The sequence below is a fragment of the Acanthisitta chloris genome, unplaced genomic scaffold (genome assembly GCF_000695815.1).
Source record: "Acanthisitta chloris isolate BGI_N310 unplaced genomic scaffold, ASM69581v1 scaffold2664, whole genome shotgun sequence".
Classification (NCBI taxonomy): Eukaryota; Metazoa; Chordata; class Aves; order Passeriformes; family Acanthisittidae; genus Acanthisitta; species Acanthisitta chloris.
Window position 1 is genome coordinate 1 of NW_008668541.1, and position 26050 is coordinate 26050.

The 26050-nt window shown below is 37.6% G+C and overlaps 1 protein-coding gene across 1 annotated transcript in view; it reads left to right on the forward strand.

Moving 5' to 3' along the window:
- Positions 1 to 120: 120 nt before the first annotated feature.
- The window catches only part of SLC9A3 (solute carrier family 9, subfamily A (NHE3, cation proton antiporter 3), member 3), a 50975-nt gene continuing 25045 nt past the window's right edge, over positions 121 to 26050 (forward strand). Inside the window, exon 1 of the mRNA XM_009072917.1 lies at positions 121 to 316. Coding sequence (XP_009071165.1) covers positions 121 to 316 — 196 coding nt within the window. The remainder of the gene's footprint in view (positions 317 to 26050) is intronic.

A 26050-nucleotide genomic window follows, 5' to 3' on the forward strand; every position in this document is an offset into this window, starting at 1 on the left:
GCCGTCCACGGCCGTCGGGAGCGTCTCTGCCGAGACGAGCACCTCGCCCCCGAGCAGCTGCGGAGAGGCGGGATTTCTGCGGGAAGGGGAAGCAGGATTTTGGTTGTGTGTGGCTTGGAGATGAGGCAGGTATCTGGAGTGGGGCTCCTCTTGGGGCTGATGGCTCTCCCAGCGGCGCTGGGACAGAGAAGCTCGGAGAGCTCTAAAAATAGCACCCAGCCTCAAAGCTTTGCCATCGTCTCTTTCAAATGGGATCACGTCAAGGAGCCTTATATCATTGCACTCTGGATACTTGTGGCCAGCTTGGCCAAAATCGGTGAGTCCAGAGTTATATATTAATACATGTCTTCTCCCTTCCCCTTCCCCCTTCCCCTTCTCCCACCCAACGTAAATGAAGAAAGCTTATCATAAGTCCACTGACCCGTTTTCAAGGGGTTTACTGTACTCTGTCCTGATTTCATAATACTGCCCTACACGGTGCTTAGCAGTGTGGTTTTCACCTGCCTGAAGAGGTTACCTAGTTCGTTTTCACCACCCAAGACTGTGGCTTCTGCGTCTGACTCCTTGTAAATCATTGCAATTCCTTGAGACCTTGCATTCCTGTTGCTCCCGGGAAAAACGTTTTTGCAAAAGTGAAACAGAAATCCTGCCTTATTGCTTACACAATACCTATTCCGCTTTACGATACGCTATTCTCCTGATTGTGTTAGCTATATCAGCTAGTAACATCAAAAATAAACACTGTAAATTACACATATGAATTTGGCGTTCTCTGAAGTGCATTGCTGAATTAGTGAAGGAGCATCGTTTACAGAGAAAGATAACGTAGTATCAGACCATCTGATGTGGCTGAAAAAATACAAACTTTAGAGCACACAGAATTTTCTTGAAGAAATTGGAATCAGTGAAAAGCAAGGACTTAGCCTAACTCTGGTGTCGTTTAAGTGAATTTATATGAATGCTATAACTCTTATGTCCTGAACTTTGTGGCTTTTTGAAAACCGATCTTGTATCAATAATGCTGTTTGCTGAACTAGAAGACTCAGTGATTAATTGGAATGTATTTTATTTGATTGACACTGTTATTTTCAGTCCTTTAACCTCTGGATCTAACAGCAGACCTTCAGTTTGGCTGACACTGAAAATGTCATTTTGATTTTCAATAAATCATATCTACAATCAGTCTCAACTTAGAAGGTTGGCTGAAAATCCATCCCACTAATACTTTTCTGAATTCGTATGATTTGTACTAATTCGATTACCAGAATCACATTCCATGGATTTTGCATGTCACAATGAAGGAAAGATGTAGAAAGGTATACTTAGCTACATTCCATCTAACACAGATGATAAGCACAATAAGACTTGGGTGGAAAATGCTGTCTCCAAATAAAACATTTAAAGAAGTAAGTTGTCTAGAGGTGATCTTGTGCAGCATTTTCCCACAGATATATAACTAAACACCTTCACCTGAACCTGTTGGACTACACCTTGCAAATAGTTTGTGTTCAGATGGTTGCTGCATCACCTAGAGTATGTTAAAATCAGTTTTGTTACAGTTGACTTGTGTTGATGAGTTGTAGCAAGTAGAAAGCTGGGCAAGCCACATACAGGAAAAGACTGACAACACTGAGTCCCTATAAAGTTGTGCTGACCGAACTAATAAAAAGGCTGCTCATTTGAACCTTCTTTTTGAGATACTCTTCTAAATAGCTACAATTGTTAAGGCTTTGTTCTACATAGGCTTTGCTGCTCTGTACATGTGCCACAGTGGTACAGAGTAATATGCACAACCATATCAGTGTGTGTCAGAAACTCAGTGAAGCTAACAGGACAGTTAAATATTACTATATTTAAATTGCAATGGCCTGGATTGGGATTAGTGGTGATTAAGATGAGCTGTTTAACCATGAAGTCTTCAATATAAATTCTTGATAAAGCACTAAGTGTCAGGAGCTGAATGATGCTGATTCTGTTTTTAAATTCTTTCACAGCTGCCCAGAGCATTCTAGTAGATAGTATCTCTCATCAACTCCATCACTTTTCTTCCCTGAAGCTCTCAAGCTTCGTTCTTTTCTCTCTTAACATTTGTATTTATGATCTTATATCACTCTGGACGTTGTTTCTGAAGAAGAGATGGACAGCTGCTGTATTCCCCTGAGAGCCTATGAATGGTCCTGCTTTCCCCACCAGTCACAAATAACACACCGAAAAAGCGGAAATGTATGCTCACTGTTCAACAACTTACTAATGAAGAAAGCATGAAGGGGTTCATATAAGTTGATGGGAAAGGGAACTGAAAAAAACACCTTGTCAGCCTTCTATCTGCCTTGGTGTGTTGGGGGTTCTGGAAAGTAGGTCAGAAATCTATCAGAAGATTTCAAAAGGCAAAACTCCAATGCTGGTTCAAAGAAGCTTTACATATTCAAAAGGCAGACAGAAAAAACTGGAAAAGGAAATATAGAACATCTGCCCTTGGGTCTCTTCCTTTACTACCTGAAAGAGGGCAAAGGTAGTGGAGTCAAAATGCTGGTTTTGCTATGGGATTTTCAGCAGGGGAGGAGTTGTTCTTATACGTGCAAGCTCACTTCTCCATGGCTACGGAGATTGTGAGAGCTGCTTCACTGGTGGATGATAGGCAATTGGGTCAGCAGAGGGTGTTCAGGCAACTGCGGTTGGTAGCTGGGGATAAACGTGTATGAGAATACTTTGCCTTCTCTTGCATTAGAATAGTCTTAGGGGGTTTGTGTTTGTTTAGTTTTGTTTCATTTGTGTGGACGTTTGGGATTTTTTTCAAAAGAAATTCAGTTCATGATGTCATATGAGTTGGGGAAACACGTATTAGGAGATTCTTGCAGATTTTCTGGGGCTTGATGTTCATGTCGTGTACGTTCAGAATGCAAACTGGTGTTGATGAGGTACTCTGCAACATAAAGTATTGTATGTGAAATCTCATAAGCATCCCAAACGTGAAAAAGTGCCTAGTGATTTGGGCTTTGTAGGGAGGAAGCTGCTACTTTAGTTTAGTTTTCAATCAAGTCCAAGTATTGCTAGAAATGAAACTGTGGAAGAAGAGTCTTCATATGGTTGGCTTTAATGCATTGTAGGAAATAAGTTAATCTGTGCCTCTTGTGAAATTTCCGATGCATCTTGGTGTACTGTTTTACATATTATAATTGATTTGATTTGACTCTCTTCATTTGAAATGTTCCAACTCTTCATTCTTCCATTTCAAGTGAAACATTCATAAGGTTCACAGTGTTCCACTTTGACTAATGGTCTTTATTTCCTCTTTTGATAGGCCCTCCTATCACTACAAATTACTATCCTTATGGAATAGGGTCAATAAACTACTTACATGGGTAAATCTAAGCCAGAAAAGCATCTTATCTACACGAAGAAGGTACATAAGGTACAGCTGAGAACCCTCCTAGTGGGTTCCTGGTACCTGCTTCCTGGTACCTCAGTTCTCCAGATGAAAAGCAATGCCACTGAAAAACAGTAGCATACAAATACCTATGATGATACATGCACACTGACCAGACTTACTACATGCTTTCTAAGTTTACTTCGGCATGTGCTCGCCTCCTTGTTTTTATGTCTTTCCTGGATCACATCCTGAAAATAATCTTTTAATAGATATACGTGTTGAAGATACAAACCGTATCTTGGCAGGAAAGTCTGCTACAGAAAAAGCCAGAAGTAGGTGGGAAATCAGAAAGCAACTTAGGAAACAAGTAGAAGAAGGAAAGGAATCATGAGCTTGGGAGCTAAAAATGGGTAAAAGAAGAAATACTTTAAACACTGATTATTGTATACAGTTTTTTCTGAGGATATTTCTCAGGCCATGTAAGTTGCAAAGAAAAAAGTATGCTTTCTACTTGGAGAATATCCAGTGTATGCTTCTATACTTGTTCAAAATTCTAGGAAACAGAGAGATATTGTGTTTATATTTTCATTGGAAGTTGTGTTGGGGAATTTATAAAATTCCTTCTTGTGGTTTAAGTCCTTCGGTGTACTACGGCACTTTTAAAACTTTTTTTTTTTTCAGAAGTATAGTTAATTGTCCCAAAATAAAATGTAAAAATCCTACAAAGCTGTCTGTCTGTCTGTCTGCCTAGCCCCCTGGATTTGCTCAATGTGTGCAGATAAGCAGCTGTAAGAAATAGTGGGAGAGTGAGGGACTATGAACAGGAATGAGGAAGGGTACATAGCCCTTTCATTACCTGTGAGCCAAACATCTTGCCAACTGTTTTTGTTGGTATAGTTTATGATGTCACAAAAGCTTTTTTTTTATGTCTATGGAGTTTTGCACAAATTCTAAAGGCTTTTATATTGGAAATTTAAAAGTGGGAGTGAAATTGAATCCAAGGCAGCTGGTAAATCCATCTTGAGGAATGCCACAATACTTTGGAGGAGGAGTAAGTGATTCAATGAGAAAGAACAAACACGTAGGAGGAGGCTGGTGAGGTGATATCTCAAAAAGGTTCTGTGTCAGACTCATTGAGTCCATCAGCTCTTGAGACCCCAGGAGGACATGAGCTGCAAAGCACAGTGCATCTTTGGACTTAGAGATGTGGGTCCCTACAAATGCTCTAGTTTCTGCATGCCTAGTCTCCTTCACATTGTCTCAAACTACCCTGAGAAAGTTGCTCTTTAGAGTATTTTGTTAACACAAACAATTGCTGTGGAGAATTTTAAGCATGTTAGGGATGGGCTAGGGAAGGAACTGTGCAATGCAGGTCTAACCACCCATCTAATTTAGACTCCTGGGGCAATATTTTCTTTGAAGAAATCAATAACCCTCCCTCCAAAGCAAACTGTCAAAACAAAAGCCCGTTTGACTCCCAGAGTTTCTCCTCCTGGCATTCTAGTGCTACTGAAAAGTGTCAGTTACAAAGAGAAAGTGATTTAGGGTATTGTTTTAATAAAACATAAAATGTGAGAATAGCTCTTCTGTTGGCGCCTCGTCAGTAAATAACATCTTTAGGAAGAAATGGTGAAGGATGCTTCACAGAACTTTATTGGATGTATTTAACTGAAAATGGAGTCAGACATTCAAACACCGAGGATACTACTAGACCCTGCAGAGTTTAAACTATCAGCCTTGTCATGACTGTAGTGCTTGATAAAAGCTTCTTTCATTAGCAAGTGATAATATGGAAAAAGGCTTTGAATTGTGACTTAGGAAGTCTGGGCTTGGCTACCCTCGCCCATATCCTGAACAAGATAACAAGTACATCTTTTACCTTTATTGTGAAGTCAGTAGAAGCTGCAGCAGGGTAGCGTACTTGTAACAAAGGCATATACATTTCCTTCCTGGATATACATACAAAGACTATAAATTTGTGCCGACAACTATGTTATGTGTCTGTGGTGTCTTCATTTTTGTAAGACGCTGTGTTTCCTCTTGTAAATTGCTGTTTAGAATACCTGTGAGCTAGGAATGTTAAGTACTGTAAAAAGTCTGACTTCTAAGGAATTACCTTTTGTATCCAATATATTAGATGTTTTAGGCAGCTGAAAAGAACATTTCCATCACAGAATAACAGCTTTGCATTTCCAATGCTAGTAACAACTGTGTAAGCCATAATTTTATTAAATTTATGATGATCTGTAAGTGAACGTGTACTCCCACATTTTATTTCCATTTTACTCTTGTACCTTACTCATCCTTTTCTTGTACTTCCTGCCTTCTTGAAACACTCTTCTCTCCCTCCCCCTCCAAGTCTTGCAAGTCTTGAGTCTTAATTATTTAGAGCGGGGAAGAAGATATCAGGATAGTATAATTTGTCAAGATTCAGATTACATCCCCTGAGAATAGCAAATGTACAATGGCAACTTGTGTGAATTACATAAGAAAACAATGGCATTTTGAGAATGGCCCTGAATTGAATACAGTTCAGGCATGCATACCTAAGAAAGGATCTCTGCCATCAATTACTTTCAGGCACCTGTGTGCAAAGTGCTCAGCGTTCTCTGCAGAACAATGGAATCCTTTTAATACTGTAGTCTTAGGATTGTTGAAACCATTGATTTACTGTCTTCAGAGCTAAAGCCACTTATTACTAAGAGTGATCTACAAACCCTCAAAGTGACTGTAAATCTCTCATGTAGTAATGCAGCAGACCATAGCCCTGCAAGAAATAAGTGCAAGCAGCAAACCCTTTCAGGTGTACACAGGTTCTTCAGGTGAAAGGCCTTGGAGGTCCCCTTTGTTTTTGTGGACCTTTGTGTGTTAGAGATGCTTGGCAGGGAAGCTGGTGATGGAAATACTGAATTATTGCTTGGTTTGACTTGTACAAACAGAAGCCTGTCAAAAATCAATGAGTTTCACCATCAGTTTGCTTAAAGAAATGCTTTGAATTCAAATACAAGACTTCTTTTCTCCCTATTTACCAGACTTTTAATTGCTCTGAAGTAAAGGGGTAATGGATTACTGAGTTCCTCTCTATCTGTCTTATGGCTCACTCTATTCCAAGATGAAGTGTTGAGTCCAAAGTTATAGAAGAATATTTGTTATCTGAATATTCTTTTTGCTCTTTCAGGGAATTGTTTCTGACTGTTCTCATCTCTCTGCAGCAGTGCAGTTAAACTAATGTCCCAAAGAACTAGAGGCTCTAACTGTTCCTAAGTTTTATATCAAGTGGCAGCCATTTGAAACTAGAAACCATTAAAAAAGTCTTGGTAAACAGCAGAGCAGGGCGGGTGAGCTGTGTTGTAATATTTTGATTCCTTTTGTAAAGCAGTTTGCAGAGTATTCACCCCGATGGAAGGAGTGACTTGATACTCAATTGGCTGCTATGTAAAGCACTGTAAAGTCATACATACTGAAACTACAGGCTGGCAAGGAAGAGCCGCCTGAGATGGAATGCAAGACATCAAGTGGAAACACTTTTAATTAAGGCACGAATATTTAATGTTCATTCACGGAAGAAGAAAACGGAGGTATTCTGAAAGGCCTGCACAAGGTTTTTATGTAGATGGATCTGGAGAGTTTTCTCCTTTGAACAACTGAAAATAGAAGTGTTAATTCTGGATTCACTAACATGTGCCGAGGAGAGAAGCTTTGCTTTTATCCATTGAAAGAAAAAATGCCTTGGCTTTTTGTCAAAGCTTAATGTTAAAATAGCAGTAGTCACACCCCAGGAAAGAAAATCTCAATGTAGATTGGTTATGACTTTTTCTGCTTGAATTACAGGGGTTTTTTTTAATGAAATAAAAAAAAAATCTTGGAAAGTGGAAGCTTTATGGATTCTTTCACTTCCATAAGTCAGGCTTTGAGGAAAATATTAAATATTCAGAAACCTGTAAAGGTCTTGAGCTAGTAAAATTTCATCATGAAAATCTCCTAAGTGTAAACAGATTGTAAACTGATGGAGAGACTTGCTAAGCACAAAACTCATTTTAGGTGAAGTGTTTTGTCATACTTAAAACATTCTAGCTCCTTTATTAAAATGAATGTAGTTACACTGGTTTGGTGGTATAACAGTATTCTAGGGACTAGGTGACACAGGTTGGTATAAGATGGCTTTAACTTGATGTTAGGTTATGTAAATGTTAATAATGATATATGAACAGTTGTACTGGAGGTATAGTTGTTATGTTGATCATACATAAAAGTAAATAGAGTTGTAGTATGGAGTCATTTCAGTCCTCCTACTTTGGTGGAATATCAGAGCGGGTGAATATCTGGATGCAGATTTTCAGCCCTTGGTAGCTTAGACATATGCTTAACAAATAAATTTAATAAATGTTATTTAGTGGTTTAAGTGGTAAAAATATTCATTCCAAAGTGAATGAAATAGTCTTTGAATGCTTATTCTTCTGTTCTGGTGCATAGTCTAGAGTTTAAACTGTTCTAGGACTTGGTTTGAATTAAATAGCTGAATTTTCCAGTGAAATTGTTCTGGTCCTTAGCTATTCCATCCTACTTAGTTCTGGGGATAACTCTGGAACAGTAGTGAACTGGGGAAAAGTAATCATTCAAATTGGGTCAGTCATTGATAAGTGAGTATGCTTAAAGCTGAAGTCAGTGATACGCTACTCCTGTGACGTAACTTATGGCTAGGGAAAAAGAACACAGGAATACACATGCAGTGTCCTTTAACACAGCATCACATTGATATTTTGTTGAACATTGGGTCTCCTATAGGGTGCACAGAATCATAGAATAACAGAATCACAAACTGGTTGAGGTTGGAAGGTACAACATCTACTCCAGTGCCCCAGCTCACCCAGGGTGACCTACAGCTGGTTGCCCAGGGTCACATCCAATCAACGTTTGATTATCTTTGAAGATGGAGACTCTACAAGACTTCTGGGCAACCTGTGCCAGTGTTTGACCACCCTTACACCCTCTGTCCAGCTGCTTTCCTGGTGGGTGATTCCCAGCATATACTGGTGTGTGGGGTTCTTTGTCAGGTGCATGACTTTGCACTTCGCCTTGCCAAACTTCACAAAGTTCCTGTCAGCACATTTCTCCAGCCTGTTGGGGTCCTTCTGGATGGCAGCCCAACCCTCTGGCCTATCAGCTACTCCTCCCAACTTTATGTCATCAGCAAACTTGCTGAGGGTGTGCCCTGCCCCATGATCTATATCATTAATGAAGATATTAAACAGGACTGGACCCAGTACTGACACCTGTGGTATACCATTAGTTATGGCTTCAACTATACTCTGCACCACTGATCAACACCAATAAGGACTGGCCATTCAGCCAGTTTACAATCCACCTCTGGATGTATTGAAAACATCCAGCATGTCTGCTTCTTCAGCCCCTCCAGCAACAGCCTGAGGGACTATAAGTCTGTAATAGGAGACGGTGTCACAAAGGCCTTACTGATGGTTCAGTAGACACTAGTCACTGCTCCCCCTTCATATTCCAGGTGCATCAGTTCGTTATAGAATGTTATCAGGTTGGTCAAGCATGACTTCCTCTTCATGAAGCCATGCTGATTACTCCTGAGGAATTTCTTGTCCTTCATGTGCCTGGAAATGGTTGCCAGAATTAGTTGCTCTAATAGTTGGATCTGCAGATCCTGGTCTTTGCATTAGCAGTGTTAATACGTGGATGGACCTTTACTGACATCCTACCTGGTCAAAGAAAGCAGCATGTCTGCATGCTGTTCTGATGCGATTGGCATACTTTGATTAACTGGAACAAAATTGCATGCCACAGAGGAGAGGAGAACACATGGTGGCCATATAGTGGCCACAATGGTCATGGCATCATGAATTAAAGAAAGGAATGACAAGGTACCAGCGTAAAGTTTATATCTTCTCTTACCTGAGTGCCTTCTCATCAGAATGGCTTCAGTTTTCTGTTCCAAATGGCTTCACTTGTATGTCACTCTTCTGCCTTCTCTACAGTATGAGTTTCATTTCCTATTTTTAGTCAAAGCTTTCTCTAGGATGAACTTATATTCTAATGAATAGTAGTACTTGATGGGAACGTGCAATGAGGTCCATTAACTGGTAGTATCAAACAGCTGAGTCATCAGGAACATGACCTAGAGGTGGTGGCTGTAGTGCTTCCTGCAAAACTCTTCTGCACACAACTGTATGCCAGAAGGCACACCTCTGTAGTTCTCCTCTGTGCAATGCAGGCATTACTTCTGGGTCTTCCCCTTGCCTGAATATTCCAGCACGGGTACTTTGGAATCCTATCTCAGTTTCTCCATTTCTAATGGTATTTTTCTCAAGAATATTGCCTTTATTCTTCTGAAAAAAGAACCCTAAAGCAAAGAAAAAGTAAAAACCTCAAACCAATGAACCAAAAAACAACCATCAGAGAAAACTATGTGGATGGATATTCCATCATTGCAGTTTTTTCTTGTCCTACAAGAAGGACCAGGCAATTTTTAAGTCCATGATAGTTATGGCTGTGGTGGTCTCTTATCACTTCCTTATGCAATACTCATTTGAATAACTTCATTTCACTTTGCAAAAGACTCTGAAATCTTTTCCTCTGGTTAGGAGCACATTTCAACTATTGAACTGCTGTTATGTCAAGGAACATTACTGGACTGCAGATGAAGGTGTTTTGAATTCACTGACCTGCTTAGATTAGTTGCCATGGATGATCATTAGTGGAGGATAGTGTGTTTTCTTCCTAAGTAGAAATACTGCTTAAGTGTTTATTCTCATCTTTCTCCATACTTGCTACCATGGGATCCAAATGGAAAAATGACCACAGGTATTTTTATAAGCAAACAACTAAGGATCCAAATGGAAAAGTGATCACAGGTATTTTTATAAGCAAACAACTAATTTAAGTTACATGCCCAGTCTTTTGAGTGTAACAAGCTGAGTAAGATAGTCTACATTTTAAAAATGAACACTTTTGTGTTGATCAGTGATCTGCTCAATAGTGAAAAAAGGTAGGTTAGAAGGTACTGTGAGAGAAAGGGCAGGATGAAAGCTACAGATGAGGGTGCTGTTATGTATGTTGCATAAAAATGATGTAATTAGATTGTGAGGGAACAAGAAAAAAAGCAGAAAGCATGTCAATATTTACATTCAGAGTCTAGCAAATAAATATATTAATTAATTTCTTCATTTCTGTTGTTTTGTTAGCACAAAGAAGATAAATCTCTTACCATGAATTAGCAATATGAGATTTTAAGACTGCTGTATAGAGCTTCTAGAGGACACCACTTTCTGTTGGGCAATCTGTCCTCAGGGGAAATTATCCAGTGGCTCTACATGTTCTCCTGTGGAGTGTGTCTTAGAGGATGTTACCTTTAAGAGGTGTACAAAGAACACACATAGCAAGGCTTAGTTTCTTCCCCACTAAGGCAGCATTTCTTAGACAACATGAATAGTCAGCCTCAATGTTATGATTAGTATTCCTTTGAATGAGGAAGATACCTTTCTATCTGCCCCAATAATTCTATAAATCTTCATTTTATCTGGGCTTTTGGAAGGGGGATTATATATCTGCCAATTGCTGTATTGTTGCTGATCTGCACATGATTATACCTAATAGGTTAACAAAAAAACAGTATGGGGCTACTATGCACAGTTGCAGGCTTTGAAATGCTTTAAGTGCTTTTCTATTTTTTATTTTTATCCTTCTGAATTTTTTTTGGGTTAATCTTGTGTTCCACAGTCTCTTGTGCAGCAAAGTCTTACATTCAAGACAAGAATGAAAGACATATTGTAAACCAGGGAAGATAGTAGCTCACTAAGGCCAGATATCTTAAGTGGTTGTGTAGCATCCATAACAGAGTCTGAAACCTATTGTGGTGAAAACTTACATTGCTAATGCAGGAGACAAGTCTGGAAAGAGAAGGCTGGTTTTTTACTTTCTCCTTAATAAAATTTAGAAAAAGAAAGTCATCACTCTTTCAAAGTATTTATTAGAAATAAAGAACATAACAAGTTCAGAAACTGCATTGTATTTTTTCTTTCATAAGGTGATAGACATGGCATTGAAATCACTGAAAGAGAAACATTTTGTAATTCACCTTTCCCCCTCCCCCGCTCATGTTAATTCAATCGATTTTCAGACACTGTCTGATCTGAGGATGAGGTTATTACACTTCAACCGAGTCTAAAAAAAAAAAAAAGGGCTGTCACATTTACCATGGAGTTAGGGGGAGCAGCAATTAATTAGTGCATAATACATTAATCTTATTTGCAACCTTATGTTCCCTAGCCTTTCAGTAAACAAAAGTACATCTTGTTTCCATATCTCAATTACTTGTGCTGGAGAAAATTATAAATAAGTGCAAAGCTGAAGCTTTTTTCCTGGAGAAAAAACTATTATTTTTGAACACTCAATAAACCATCTGAATTCTTCAGCCTTTCTTGAGGAATACAACATAGTTGACCTTACTTTAAAATATCATTTTCAAGGCATGTTCACTGTTTGCTGTTTGAAAGTATGAGGATGGTTTTCAAGGCATGTTCACTTGAATAATGCTGTTTGCTGTTTGAAAGTATGAGGATGTGAAAGCAGCAGGAGTAAGTATGAAGTTTCCTTCTGTTTATTGTGATTTAAGAGTAAACATTAAAAGCAGTCCAAGATAAACCTGCCACTGTAAGTGGAAACTCAGCTTGTATATGAGTACTGAACCACTTATGTCAGGAAAGACCTATGCAAATGTAAGTATGAATGGTCTCATAGCTGTATTTTCCTCTCACTGCCTGGTGTAGCATATCTTGTCTATCACATGAGGATCCCAATGTGTTGAAAGTCAGTATAATCTTGTTTATATGCCCTCATCTGATAAATGCTTTCTGATTATAGGCAAGTGAAGTAGTACTGCAGCCAATACTACAGGTTGTTCTGTAGTGCCTAAAGCACTGTACCTGGGGTTGAAAGAAGCTTGGTAAAGAGTTCCATGCTTTGGGAACTGCTTATCAGTTGATATGATAGAATATGATAGAAAGACTATGGCAGAAATACAGATAAATCATGAGCAGATTCAGCTGCTGAAAAACTAAACACTCATAACAGAAATGAAAATAGTAAAATATATCCTGTATATCATATGCTTACTTATGTGCTAGTGAACATGGCAGAACATGGAAAACCATGTATTTAAAGAAAATTTAGCTGAAACTTGCCTTCTGTCTTAACATTTGTTCATATTTTTTTTTCCTTCCTGACAGGTCTAGCAGTACATTCAGGTGCATGATTTCATGCTATATTATTGGAAAAAAAATATTAGTAGACAATTATGAAGTTTGGCTCTTCATAACACTTTCTGGTTTAGAACAAAAGCAGGATTAACCCACCAGCATTTTTTATTTTATAGTTGGTATGAAGCAGTGTCACTTCAGCTAGGGCTTTCTGTCAGGTTGATGTTCTCCATTCCAGTGTTCTTTTTCCACAACCTGTCCTGGTATTTACATGCATATGAAGATGCTATACTGATCCTTTCAGAATTGAATCTGCATATATAATTTTTATTCAGTTATAAGCTTTCTCTCATTTATAATTTATCTGTGTATAAATAATTTAACTCCCTTTGCTGGACATGATTCGTCAATGTGAGCTCACAGCCCAGAAAAAAAATCATATCCTGGGCTGCATCAAAAGCAGCATGGCCAGCAGGTCAAGGGAGATGATTCTTCCCCTCTTCTCTGATGGCACCCCACCTGGAGTGCTGCATGCAGCCCTGGGGTCCTCAGCACAGGAAGGACATAGACCTGTTGGAGCAGGTCCAGAGGAGAACCATGAAGATAATGAGAAAGCTGGAACACCTCTCCTCTAAGACAGGCTGAGAATGTTGGGGTTGTTCAGCTAGAGAATAGAAGGCTCGTTGTTGCCCTTCAGTACTTAAAGAGGGCCTATAAGAAAGAAGGGGACAGACTTCTTAGTAGGACATATAGCAATAGGATAAGGTGTAATGGTTGTAAAGTAAAAGAGGGTTGATTTAAACTAGATATAAGGAAGAAATTCTCTTTGAGGAGGGTGGTGAAACGCTGGAACATGTTGCCCAGAGGGGTGGTAGACACTCCATCCCTGGAAACATTCAAGGCCAGATTGGGCAAGGCTTTGAGCAACCTGGTCTAGTTGAAGATGTCCCTGCTCATTGCAGAGAGGTTGGACTACATGACCTTTAAAAGTCCTTTCCAACCCAAACTACTTTATGATTCTACTGAAGTTTAACTCATATATATGGTAATAGAAGTCAAAAAGAGGCACTACTGAGCATAGTCTAGACGTATTGAATTCTTACTTCTCCCAAACATGAATATTTTGCAGTGATTTTTTTTTTAGGAATGTGTGCAAAATTTTTACCCCATACTGGGAGGGATCTGACTATATAAAGGACATTTTCCTGTACAAAGGAAAGTATCCTATGTTGATATGACCTTGTATGATATATCATTGAATAGAATTATGTTTAGTCTTTGTGTGTGACATTCTGGGATGTTGTTTTTTTACTTAGGAAGGGATTTGTCTCTGGTTTCTACCCTCATTTTTTTTCTTGAAATAAACAGTCATCTGAAGTAACTGAAAGGTTTGAATTGTGAGCTGCTCCAAATACAGCTTTAGTTATTTTGTTCCCCTCCTTTTTTCTTTCTTCACTGTGGAAAATCAGTTAAAACTAATCTCTTTGTGTACTTATGCGTGCTAACCTTTCTCATTTTCCCTGTGTGTGCACTACAAAACACAAATACATAACTTAAAACCCAGCTGTCTTACCTCCTTCCTACTCCATTTTGAATCACCAAAGCTATTTTCCATGTACTACATTTTGCAGTATAAGGACACTACTTAAACTTCAGTTCTTCCTGCTGTTATCATCGTGTACTTCACCTCTCAAATGAGATAATGAAGGTATGAGAGTTAACATATTACTTAATCTGAGAAGCTCTAAGGACAAAAATCAAAAGCCATGTTAAAGTGCATTGAATGATAGCAGTATCTCACAGCCATTTGCATGAAAAAAATCAGAGTGATATAAACTAAACTCCACCTTGCTGTTCTTAAATCTGAGAGGAAATAAATCACTTTTCTGGATTTCTGAACAAATTTACTTTCTTTATGGCATAAATGAGTACGTTCAGTAACAAAGCATGTAATGTCTTCTGTTCTCTCTTGTCTAAGCCAGAAACTCACAACCTTGATTGGTGAAAATGGTGTTTTCTTAATAGACAGGGTATTGTAGAACTATTGTGGCATGAGAATTATTGCCTCTTCCTTTCTTACATATCACCTTGCTCAATTCCTTACCATATTCTTCCTGACTAGCACTACTGATGCTAAAAGAGCTATTCTGTCATTAAGTAAAACTCCACAAAGGGAATTGTGGATGGAGAAACAGGTGAGTGACAAGTGGTTTCAAAAGCATCCTTAAAGAAAAAAGTTTCTACTTGCTTCTCCATTTTCTGACAAAGCTTTGGAATCATAAATCATTCACTGAGGATCTTCCCTGTATTTCCCTATAAAAACTGGAGAATCATTGAATCACAGAATGGTTTGGATTGAAAGGGACCTTAAAGATCATATACCTCCAATGCCTCTGCCAGGAGCAGCGACATCTTCCACTAGACCAAGTTACCCATGGCCCCATCCAGCCTGCTCTTGAAGACCTCCAGGAATGGGGAGTGCAGTCCACAATCTCTCTGGGCAACCTGTTCTACTGCCTCACTACCCTTATAATAAAGAATTTCATCTAGCCTAAACCTACCCTCCTTCAGCTTAAGGCCATTCTCTATTGTCCTATCGCTACATGCTCATATGAAAAGTGCCTCTTCAGCCTTCTTGTAGTCCCCCTTTAGGTACTGGAAGGTGCTATAAAGTCTCCCAGAAGCCTTCTCTTCTCCAGGCTGAACAGCCCTACCTCTTACAGTTTGTCTTCACAGGAGGTGTCCCAGCCCTCTGATCAGCTTGGTGGCCTCCTTTGGATCTGCTCCAGCAGTTCAATACCTTTCTTGTGTTGAGGACCCCAGAACTGGATGCAGTAGTCCAGCTGGGAGTACTCCAGGTGGGATCACACAAGAGCAGAGTAGAGGGGCAGAATCACTTCCTTCAACCTGCTGGCCACCCCTCTTTTGATGCAGCCCAGGATGTGGCTGTCCTGATCGGCAAGGGCACATTGCTGGGTTGTGTGGAGCTTGGGAAAAGACTATCTGTTGTCATTCTGGACACCTTAGGGCATTAGGGAGTGTTTCTCTTAAAAGTGTTTAGAATTTTTTAGCTAAAAATTTCATCTGGAAAATCTGAAGTAGCAAAATTCCTGGCACATATAAACAACATACTTGAGTTTCTGAAATTACATACAAGAGTTGTAATCCATTATGAAATGCTTGTTTTATCAAGCTGCTGGACACTCTCCTCCAACATAAGACTGGCAAAACTTTGAAGCTTTTCATTGTGCACAGTATTCACTTTCAATGGAACCTAGTCAGGCATATTTTGTTAATTCTCTCAAATTAAGTTTGTTTTCATTTTTAAGCAAGTGCTACTTGGAATTTGTGGTTTTCAGTTTGGTTTTGTTTGTTTTATTTTTGGTTTGGTTTGGTTTTATTTTGGTTTTTTTTGTTTGGTTGGTTTGTTTTGTTTGGGATTTTGTTTGTGTGTGTCTGTGGGCATCACTACTAAATTTGAATAACCTAATGCTTGTTTAATTTACTGCTGTAATCAGGAATACTTCCTCTGTAATTCCATGCTATTCCAGTTGCCAGGGTGGAATGTAGGGGGCTGGACATAAACCAGTCTGCCTGTGCTGGAAAAAATGTGCTTTTCTATCCCATGACTTGAGCAGCCTTCATAGCTATTCCCCCTAGCCCTGAGGCTTTAATTATGTCCTTCACGCCCTTCCTAACAGCAACAATCCTTACTATGCTCTGCAAGAAGCAGTACAGGGAAAGAACAGGAAGTCCCTGTAGTTAAGGACATTTTCAGTTTCAGCCTACTATTGGTATTCACTAAATTATTTCTTCTTCATCTTCTTTTTCTTCTTTGTACAGTAGACCTAAACCAGGGAGAAGAACTGGTTCTGTTTTGTGTTCAGGCTTTCATAATTCTTTACACAATTTATCATGACACCACAACAACTGTTGTATTACCTGTAACCCATTTCTTGGCAGATTTTTATCTGTATGACCAAATGGTAAAACATTCCCAAAGGGAGACCTTTGTTTCAATTCATTTATCATATTAAAATGAAGGTCAAAAGGGAAAAAAATTCTAAAATTCATAATGTGAAATGAGTTAACTAATTTCTTGGCATTTCTTTCTTTAACTCAGTTCTCCCCATGTCACTGGAAAATAGTTTGGTATTTTAAAACCAAAACATTGCTTTCACTATCTGTCAATAAATTTCAGTGAATTTTTGAAGATGATTTTAAAGCTGGAGCAGTTGCCATATATAAGATTAATAGAAAGTATTGTGTTCATGCCCCCAAATGCTTTTTGAATTTATACTGTAAAATCAGCTGGATTTTTAAACCTCGAGCAATCTTTTTTGTCATAACTACCATAGTGATCAGAAAATTACCAGCAAATCTGCTTGCACTTATTGCTGCCTCTTTAACATGTGATTGGAAGAGGTTATGACAGAAACATGCTATTTGTATTGTTTTGTATGCAGCGTAGCTCTAGTATGTAACATCTTCAACTGTGCCTGTTTATTCACTATGGAATAGCATGCACTGACACCATCCTAAACACAGAAAATTCATAGTAACCCTTACCTGGGCTCTGACTGTGAAGAATATTAACATGAGCAAGATTGTCTTTCAAACTTTATTTTAATACCTTTGCATAGGAAGTGAAGCAGTTTTATGATTCTTTTGCTGTCCTGTTTTATATCCTGTCCTATACTTCAAGGTGTTTCTAATGTGCACTTTGCTCTCATTTTGAAATATTATTTTTGACTGTTCCAATTTTTCTTTCAGTGCCTTTCAGTTCCATAAGGGCCAAATGCTACCACACTTGCACTGCAGTGGGACTGCTCCTTCATAAAAGCTATTTGGCATAATTATGATAAACTGTACCTGACTGTTTAAACTTCATTATGTTCTAAGTGTTTATAGAGGTAATGGTTGCTTACTCACACACTTCCTCGCATTTGACTTGGGGCTATCTTAATATGTTATGACCTATCAACTGGGAACCTTGACCTGTATGTTGGTTGCATTTTTAATTGCTAACATATTTTGTTAATTGTTCACCTACAAAGAACAGCGACCTAAAATCTTCTTTTTAATGAGATCATTACAATGCTGTACGCTTTGTAAATGGTGATCATTACATATGTGACCAATAAAGAAAGCTTTCTTGAGCTGGATTGAACCAAACTCAAACCAGTTCGTCTAAACAAGTTAGATATGAAGGACTTTTGTGCCTTGCTTAGAAAAAAAAAATGCCCTAGAGGAAGTATAAATAGTATTAATAGTCATGTTCATGTAGTATATTTTAAGACAGTACCCAAGATCCTGTACCAAAAATGGCTTTTACTGCTTGTTACACAATATGGGTATATTATATCTCTCCATTTCTTCAGGTATGAAACAACTCTGAGGTTTTTGCAATAAATTTTTTGTTGATTTGGTAAAAGCATAAGCTACTGATTAATAAAATAATTTCAGATTTGTCTAAGTAATATTGGTTAGAAGAAATTCATAAAAGCTCTTTCTTTGAGGGTTTTTTACCACTTGTATATAAACAATTGGCCACATCAATTCATAACACTTGCAGAATATTGTTGCTGCAAGGTCCACAGAACAGAATCTAAAGGACTATAAAATATGTTATCAGTCTCCCGACCACGAAAAAAACCAAAACCTGAGCACACTCTATTGATAAAGATTAGAAAGGCAAATATAAGTAATAATGATCAGCTTCAGTCATGATGGCTCTGCTTGAACACTTCCCAGACAGGCTAGAAATGCAGTACCCTAATGCTTTGAATCCTTGCTTCAACTGAACCACTCTTAGGACACAATGGAAGATTTTTTTTTCCTTGATTTAGGTTAATCTGTTAATAAGACAGAGGGTAAGTTTCCATGTGGGTAAGGAAAGGACAAGAGAAAGTATGAAACTATAAGAAGATTATTCGTAGAAGTCATTAGTTTTTGGACTGGTCTTATTCAGGGTTCTGGTTTTGCTTTTTAAAAAAATTGATCACTGTACAAAGAGGTGGGACATCACAGTAAAGGTTTCTGATGGCACGTTGCTGTAGGCATTATCAGTATTCATGTAGATCTGGCTATTGTATAACAAAAAGCTTACAATCTTGAGGACTAGGGGAAGGGATGAAATACAGTACTAACAAGGGCATTTTCACTCAGGGACCAACAGCAAGAATTGACTTGAGGTTGTTAATGAGAAGTACATATCTGTACAAAGTGAATATAGAATGACAGTGAATCACCAATGTGATAATGAATCCAGGATGTAGCTGAACTGTAGATTGTGATAGGAAATTATTAATGCTGTTGGACCTGCTTCTACTATGACTCATGCAGAATGAAGTCTATATTTTTGATAGCTCTGAGTCCACAAAGGTGAACTCAGATTGAAACAGACAGAGAGCTGAAGGCTGAAAATAAGTGGTTTAGTTTAACAAACTGAAGACAAGCAACAAAAATACAATTGCTTATATGATAGGAAATGAAGATTTAGCATTAGGGAAAATTTGCTATTTAAGAAAATTGATCTCACTCTCACAAAGGAAAACAGATGTGAAATAGCTGTCAACAAGTTCAGGCTAGAAATGAGAATGAAGACTCTCAACTCTGCAGTGAGGGCTGGTGGTCTGCCTTCACATAGGCTTAGCTGGAGCAAAAATCCTCTGAAATGAAGATCATTAAATATGATGGTGTGATAATGCAGGGCCTGGCTGCACAACCAAATAGTTCTTCTAGTACTTAAGGTGTTAATTAAAATTCCTAGGGACTCCGTGCAGGCTACATAAGCAACTGTATTTAGCTGGAGGCATGCCTAGGGCTATGCAGGCAAGAAATGCTTGTTTGGTAATGTAGAAAACTTGTGAAGTTAAGTCATGAAGGAGATCTTAAAAAAAAGATCCAGTATAACTGAGGTCAGTGCACAGGGATGCAAAACTGGTGCATCATGTGAAAATGCTAAAAGTTACAAGGATAGAGCAGAAAATAAAAGACATAAGAGTAAAAAAATCAAGAATAGCAAGTGCAGGAAGTTTATTAAAGAACTAGTAGGTGGACATGACTGTTGAGAAAGGAGCCATAACAAAAGACAAGAGAAATATGTGAAACTTCATTAAACAGGAAATTGTATCAAAACCCTTCTCTTAGTAAAGTGGAGTGTGTAGAGATTGGATTTATCAGCACAACTTCTGGAGAAATTTGAGATTAAAGTGGTAGAAGTATAAATAAATTTGCCCATGAAACAGAAGACAAGGTGACTGAAGAGTGGAAGAGAACTACCTTTCCTTAAAACAGAAAAAGAATAAAGGGAAACACTAATGGTTTTTATTGTTAAGCACTTTTATAAACAGTTTGCAACAGGGAAGTTTGCTAAGAAATTTTTACTGTCCATTGTTTTAAGAAAAATTCACTGTTAGTTTGGACTGGAACTGACATACATTGCCCTCAGTATCACGTGTGGCCCACAGCAAACACTACACCTAGGGAACCAGTAAGGCCCAGGGATTATATAAGACTGTTAGTAAATCTAGAGTGAGTAGTGATTTTTAAAACAGTAATGGTTCAGCTGCTTTTTAGATGTCGGGGAGGTCAGGGTATCTGGATCTCCTACTTTTACAGCTTAATGAGAAAAAATTGTCAAACACTAAGAAGCTAAATTAGGCTTTTAAAGGAATTTTCGGATTAGAAAATACACAGTTGTCTCTATGCCAGCATCTACATGCAGTTCCTACACCATGAATGTTGCAATCTCTTGCAGGGGCTTGCATAGGCCATATCATGCATTTCTACAGGGCTGCTGCTTCTTTCTTGGGATGGTAGATGCAGCTGCTGGGTCTGAGCTGTGACCTGGCTGCTACTAAAGTGTGGAGTTAGTGGCAAGAGACTGGCCAGGGATGCATGTTATTTAGGGATGGTGGAAGCAAAGTGATCCCTTCTTGAAAAAGCATGCTCTGTATTACACTTCAAAGGTTATGTCCATTCCTTAATCAGTTAGACAAACCTAATAGGAATGGATTGGGAGTTTCCAGAATCTTTTGAACTGCATTACTGCTGAGCTACAGTTGGTTACAGTTCATACAGTTTAGGTCACAAACTGGCCTTTAGGTCACAAGCTGGCATTTGATTATACTTTGAGCTGTTGTACAGACAAAGGAAAGCAGATTTTTTTTCCATGTATGCTATTGGAATATATATATATATTAAAAATAGTTACAGAAATCTACAGAAGACACTACTGAAAAAAATGCAGAACTAAACAGTTTTTTTAGTGGAATTGCTTCTCTATAATGCTAAGGAGAACATGAACAGGTAGGCAAGATAAGAAACAAAAATTTCATGCTTTCCACTCACAATCCAACTGCAGGAAGATGCTTAGAATAAAGAGTTCCCTTTGGGAAGAATATTCTTCTGTGGAATTTGTCGTCAAGCAGTTTCTGTATTCTGCCATTACAAAAACCTGATTATACACTACTGCCTTGGAGATACTATTACTTTCATCTCTGAAAAGTAAAGAATTGCCAAGGAGTTTGCAGCATTTTGCTCTCACTTTGGTCAATTGCAAGGGTTTTCACCAGTTACAGAAAATCAAGTCTTGGACCTCAAATTGGAAGCACTCATGTCTTGGTTTAATATGACACTGTCAACTTTATAAGTGCAAATAAAAAATCAAAATTGAAAAATAGACAAGTAGCATGCTGTCTGTGCATATTTGAACCATTAGCAAAAATGCATATGGTAGACCCCACACCTGCCACTAGCAGTGGTAGGAGGAACTCAGAAATGTTTGTAAATTCATATCTATGCTTTCATGGAAACTGTGGAAATGATGAGACTGAGAATCTTTCAATTTTCTGAATTATTTTGTGAGTCCTTAGGTTTTATCCAAAGATAATGGAAAAGAAAGTTCAACAGAGAATTCCTATCATTATTATAAATAAAGTCTTGAGTTTTCTGGATGAAATGCTGTGTGTTGTGCATGTGCAGTAGGTTTGGTGATGGACTGGAACAGTTATATTAGCTGAAAAATTTATTTCAGTATTTTCAGGGCCTTGATTTTACACTCTCAGAGTTAATGGAAATGGCATTATTCACTCAAGATAGTGTTGAAATGATTGCATAAATCCTGAAATTCAGCAGTATTTTAAATAGGTAGTTCAGATTTTTATTTTTACAGTGCTGTATTTTTGGAAGGTGTTAAATCTGACTTGAATTGTTCATTTCAGCTGAAAACAAAGCAAAAAAATCTAGAACTAAGGCATTAAAATGTTTCTTTGACAAGCAAAAGTCTGTATTAATTAAAAATAGGTTTTACAGGAGATAATTTGGAAGAAATATGTGAAATCTACTGCAGAAATTATTTTTTTTGTGTCTAGAAATATTAAGTGACTTCAGAATGAACTGTACAGTATCTCTTTTTTATTATTTTTAAATTTATTTCTTCTTGGTATTTAAGCAGTCTTTCTGTCTTTATTTCATTGAGTGACTGAGAAAAAATTTTATCCTGTTGAATCACATCTTGCAATGCAGTCTTAGATGGCCTTAGAAAGCATGAGATAATTCACTGAATGCTGTAAATTCCACTGAAGGATTTAATCTAAGTTACTGCATTTTTAAAAGACCATAAAAGCCAATTTGTTTCTTAAAGTATGTTTCATTCTTTGAGTCAAAGGAAACTGGTTCCAGCTGCCAAATCATAGATTGCTAATTTGTTTTGTCTTTCTCATTAGATAGGCTAAATACCACAGTCCCTTTTCCTGGGTCTCAAAGGAAGAGTCTGAAAAAAAATCACAGGAAGTTTGTACTATGCAATTGTTTCCTAATTTTGTAGAAAGCTTCTAATTCAGCAATGCTCAGCTTGAATTTAAACACAGTTTTACCCACTAACCAGTCCAATCTGCTTTCAAACCAGGTTTAGCATGTACTGGATAGAATTTATAGATAGATATTTAATGTTTTTATTAATACTATGTCTAGACTTATGTAGATTAATTCTAAATGATAAGTGTTAAAATGTTAGATGTTAAAATTTATAGATCACAAAATTGCCATGGTCTGGCTACAATTTTTCTTTCTTTTTTTAACCCTTTCCCTCTCCTCCTAAGATTCATTAGTGTACTTTTCCATATTAATAGCAGTGAAAATAGCCTTAATTTTGTCTCTGTGTCATTCACAGTGTAGTTTATCTGAGCAGCACTGCATGCTGTCCTTCCTGATATTTGTCATTGCTTTCACAACAGAATCAAATTAAATTCCTTGTCCACTGGGGGTTTACAAACCTTGCTGGATTGTATTTTACTCCTCAGTCTGGTGAAATAGCTAGTCATGCTAGACATTTAGATGTAATTAAAGCTTCCAATTCTTCTCTTTTGTCATGGGGACATAATTCATTTTGTGGGACTGTTTTTGGATCTCTTTTATGAAATGAAAGTACTATTGTTATGTCAGTTTGTAACACTCAGAATGTATTAGGGACTTCAGGGTAATTAATTGTAAAGGAACCATTAAGAAGTGAATTGGAATTAATCTATCAATTTCCATAAATGTAATAGTTACTCATAATGCACAATCTTGATTAGATATCTTTTATGGTCATAGCCAGAAAAAAGCATGAAGCAGTGCAAGTACAAATATGAAGTCATACCTCAATCTAAGTTGTAGTTGCTTCTTAGTGTAAAGCTATTTTATTGAATTTCATCAGTTGTGGTATTTTCCTTTTACATTTTTCTGTGTTTAGAGGCACTGGGATTGTCCTAATCATATTGCACACTATCTGCCTGCAGAGCTAGGTAGGCAGTTATCTTAAAACAAATACAGTCTAGTGTTCAGATTTTCCTTGGGCCACAAGCAAAAATGAAAAGAGGCTTCTCTAGTGCTCTGTTCATGCAATAACTTTCTTGTCCATGGCCTGCATCCCTAAATTAACAGAGTAGAAGAATTTATTGCTAGTATTGCTAGTATTAAAATCTGATACAGATAATCAGTCAATTGGAGTTAAAAGGAACACAGGCAGATATGACACAGATGATTGACTGGGAACATGCAACTCCTAGGATGAGACAATGGTATAACCAAAATCAGATTGACTTTCCCAGTGCTCAAAACTGGGTTGGTTTGTTAAGGGGAGAATTCTACAGAATATGAATTCTTAGCTGCACATTGGTTGTTTTTTTTTTCAAAATATCTAGCTCTAAAAAGTCTTCATAGGCTTATTTGAAACTTTTAACTTTGACTTCTTGTAGTCATGGCTTATCTGCTAACATAAGAGTAGGAAAAACAGACTTTGGTTAGTAAGACTAGCTCAGCAACATTCATTTTCAGGGATAAGAAGATTATCCCTACTCTGTGAGGTGATAAATTAGTTGATAATTCACTGACTGGAAATTCAAGGAATCAAGAATGACCAGTAAGAAAGACTTTTAAGAAGTTAAATGCTACAATTTATACAGAAAAAATAGTAGCTAGTTTGTTTTTCTTTATTTAATTTCTTCTCTTTTATTTTCTTTTTTCCCCCTCTTTTTTTTTTTTTCATACAAGCTCAGGGGATTTTATTACAAAGAGAGAAAACTAACTGAGAAAATGCATTGTGTTTGTTTCTGTGAAGTGTTATTCATCTATTGATTACATGAGACAGATGACAGAAAACTAGCATGGTTTAGTCACCTTCACTGAATGCAGTTTGCTTTCATGAGACAGATGATAGAAAACTGGCATGGTTTAGTCAGCTTCACTGAATGCAGTTTGCTTTCATGTCTGATTACTGTTGTATTAATCCCACTTTTTAGCTATATTCTAACATGGCTTTGTTTTCAGGTCTTGTCTACAAACACTCAGAAGTATCTATATTCATGGTCATTGTTGGTATAGGCAGGCTGTTGTCATTTTTCCTTTTGTATTTTCTAGAAAACTGGCATGGTTTAGTCAGCTTCACTGAATGCAGTTTGCTTTCATGTCTGATTACTGTTGTATTAATCCCACTTTTTAGCTATATTCTAACATGGCTTTGTTTTCAGGTCTTGTCTACAAACACTCAGAAGTATCTATATTCATGGTCATTGTTGGTATAGGCAGGCTGTTGTCATTTTTCCTTTTGTATTTTCTACCCTGATGAGACAATGGAGGCTATACAGCTTACAGGAACCATGTTATTGTGGCACTGCTATTATGATGGATGATGCTTCTAACTTCTGCTTGTGTAGATGCAGCCAAGACGAAAGCAGACAGTTCAGGGCCCTGAAAACACTCTAAAGGGTAACTAGTAAATGTTTGACCAGGACAAATACTTGAAAAGGAAGAAAAACAATGGTCTTTCAGTAAAGTAGCCTGGTCTAAGATCTCTGTAGGGTCATGGAAAAGATTCTTCCACTATGGCTTAAGAGTCTGGAATTCTTAACGATGGGTTCTTGTCCAAACTAGTTTTGAGCTAAATTGCATTAGCATTGCAAGAGGTTCAACACAGCTCTAGGCTGATGCTCAAACCAGGAGAAACTCGGTGACTTTTAGTAAAATTTTCTTCCTAAAGTGAAACTCAGATTTTCAGCACAAAGCTGTAGAAGTAAAGTTGCACTTATTGGGTCAGTATCACAAAGTGCCAGGGTTCAGGCCATCTGGGACACATCATTACTTAAGATAAACTGAAGGACAAGCTCACAGAAATCCCAAGAAAGTCAGTTAAACCACCTTATTATCAAACAGTTCTGACACTTCCTCTTATTTCATGTTATGTCTTCCTTTGTAGACCCAAATTATCTCTTTCTTCTCTGTTTTTTGTTTGTTTTTTTTTTTAAATTGTATCCAATACCTAACAACTGCACAATAAATACATGATGCTGCATAAATTTGTAGTCTTACTTGTGTTTCTGTCACCTCAAACAGTCTATTTTTTCTGGTCATGCCATTTTTCTGACTTTAGATTCACTTATGGCACTCCCTCTAATTATTGGGTAGTTTAATAGTTTTACCACGCCATAGCATTGCATGTTTTTCTATGATATAGAACATATAACATATAACATGTGTCTTTATTAACAGATTTGACATACTAGTGTAACATGCAGATTTTATGACACTGTACAAAAGACAGTAGTTTTATGGCAGAACCATTTCCCATGAATGTATCTATATTTGAAGACACCACCCCCATTCCTCCAGAAAGCCTCTGAATTAGCTGAAATCCTTATCAGGGAGGCTTTGAGGAAAAGGTGTAAAAGGTATCTACATTATTATAGAATATTATCCATAAATTTAGAAAGAGTTGCCTTGAAACTAGTTCTTCTTTCAGCATTCTGCTCCCATCTTCCAGTAAGCCTGTTAGTACACAGGTAACTTTTAAAGACAACTATTAGGAGGTCAAATGTGTATTTTAGATACAGAAATAGTTCATAATGTCATATATTTCCAGCACTACCACCATTTCTTTTCAGTCTGGCACTTACTGCTTTGCAGAGAGCACCATCTT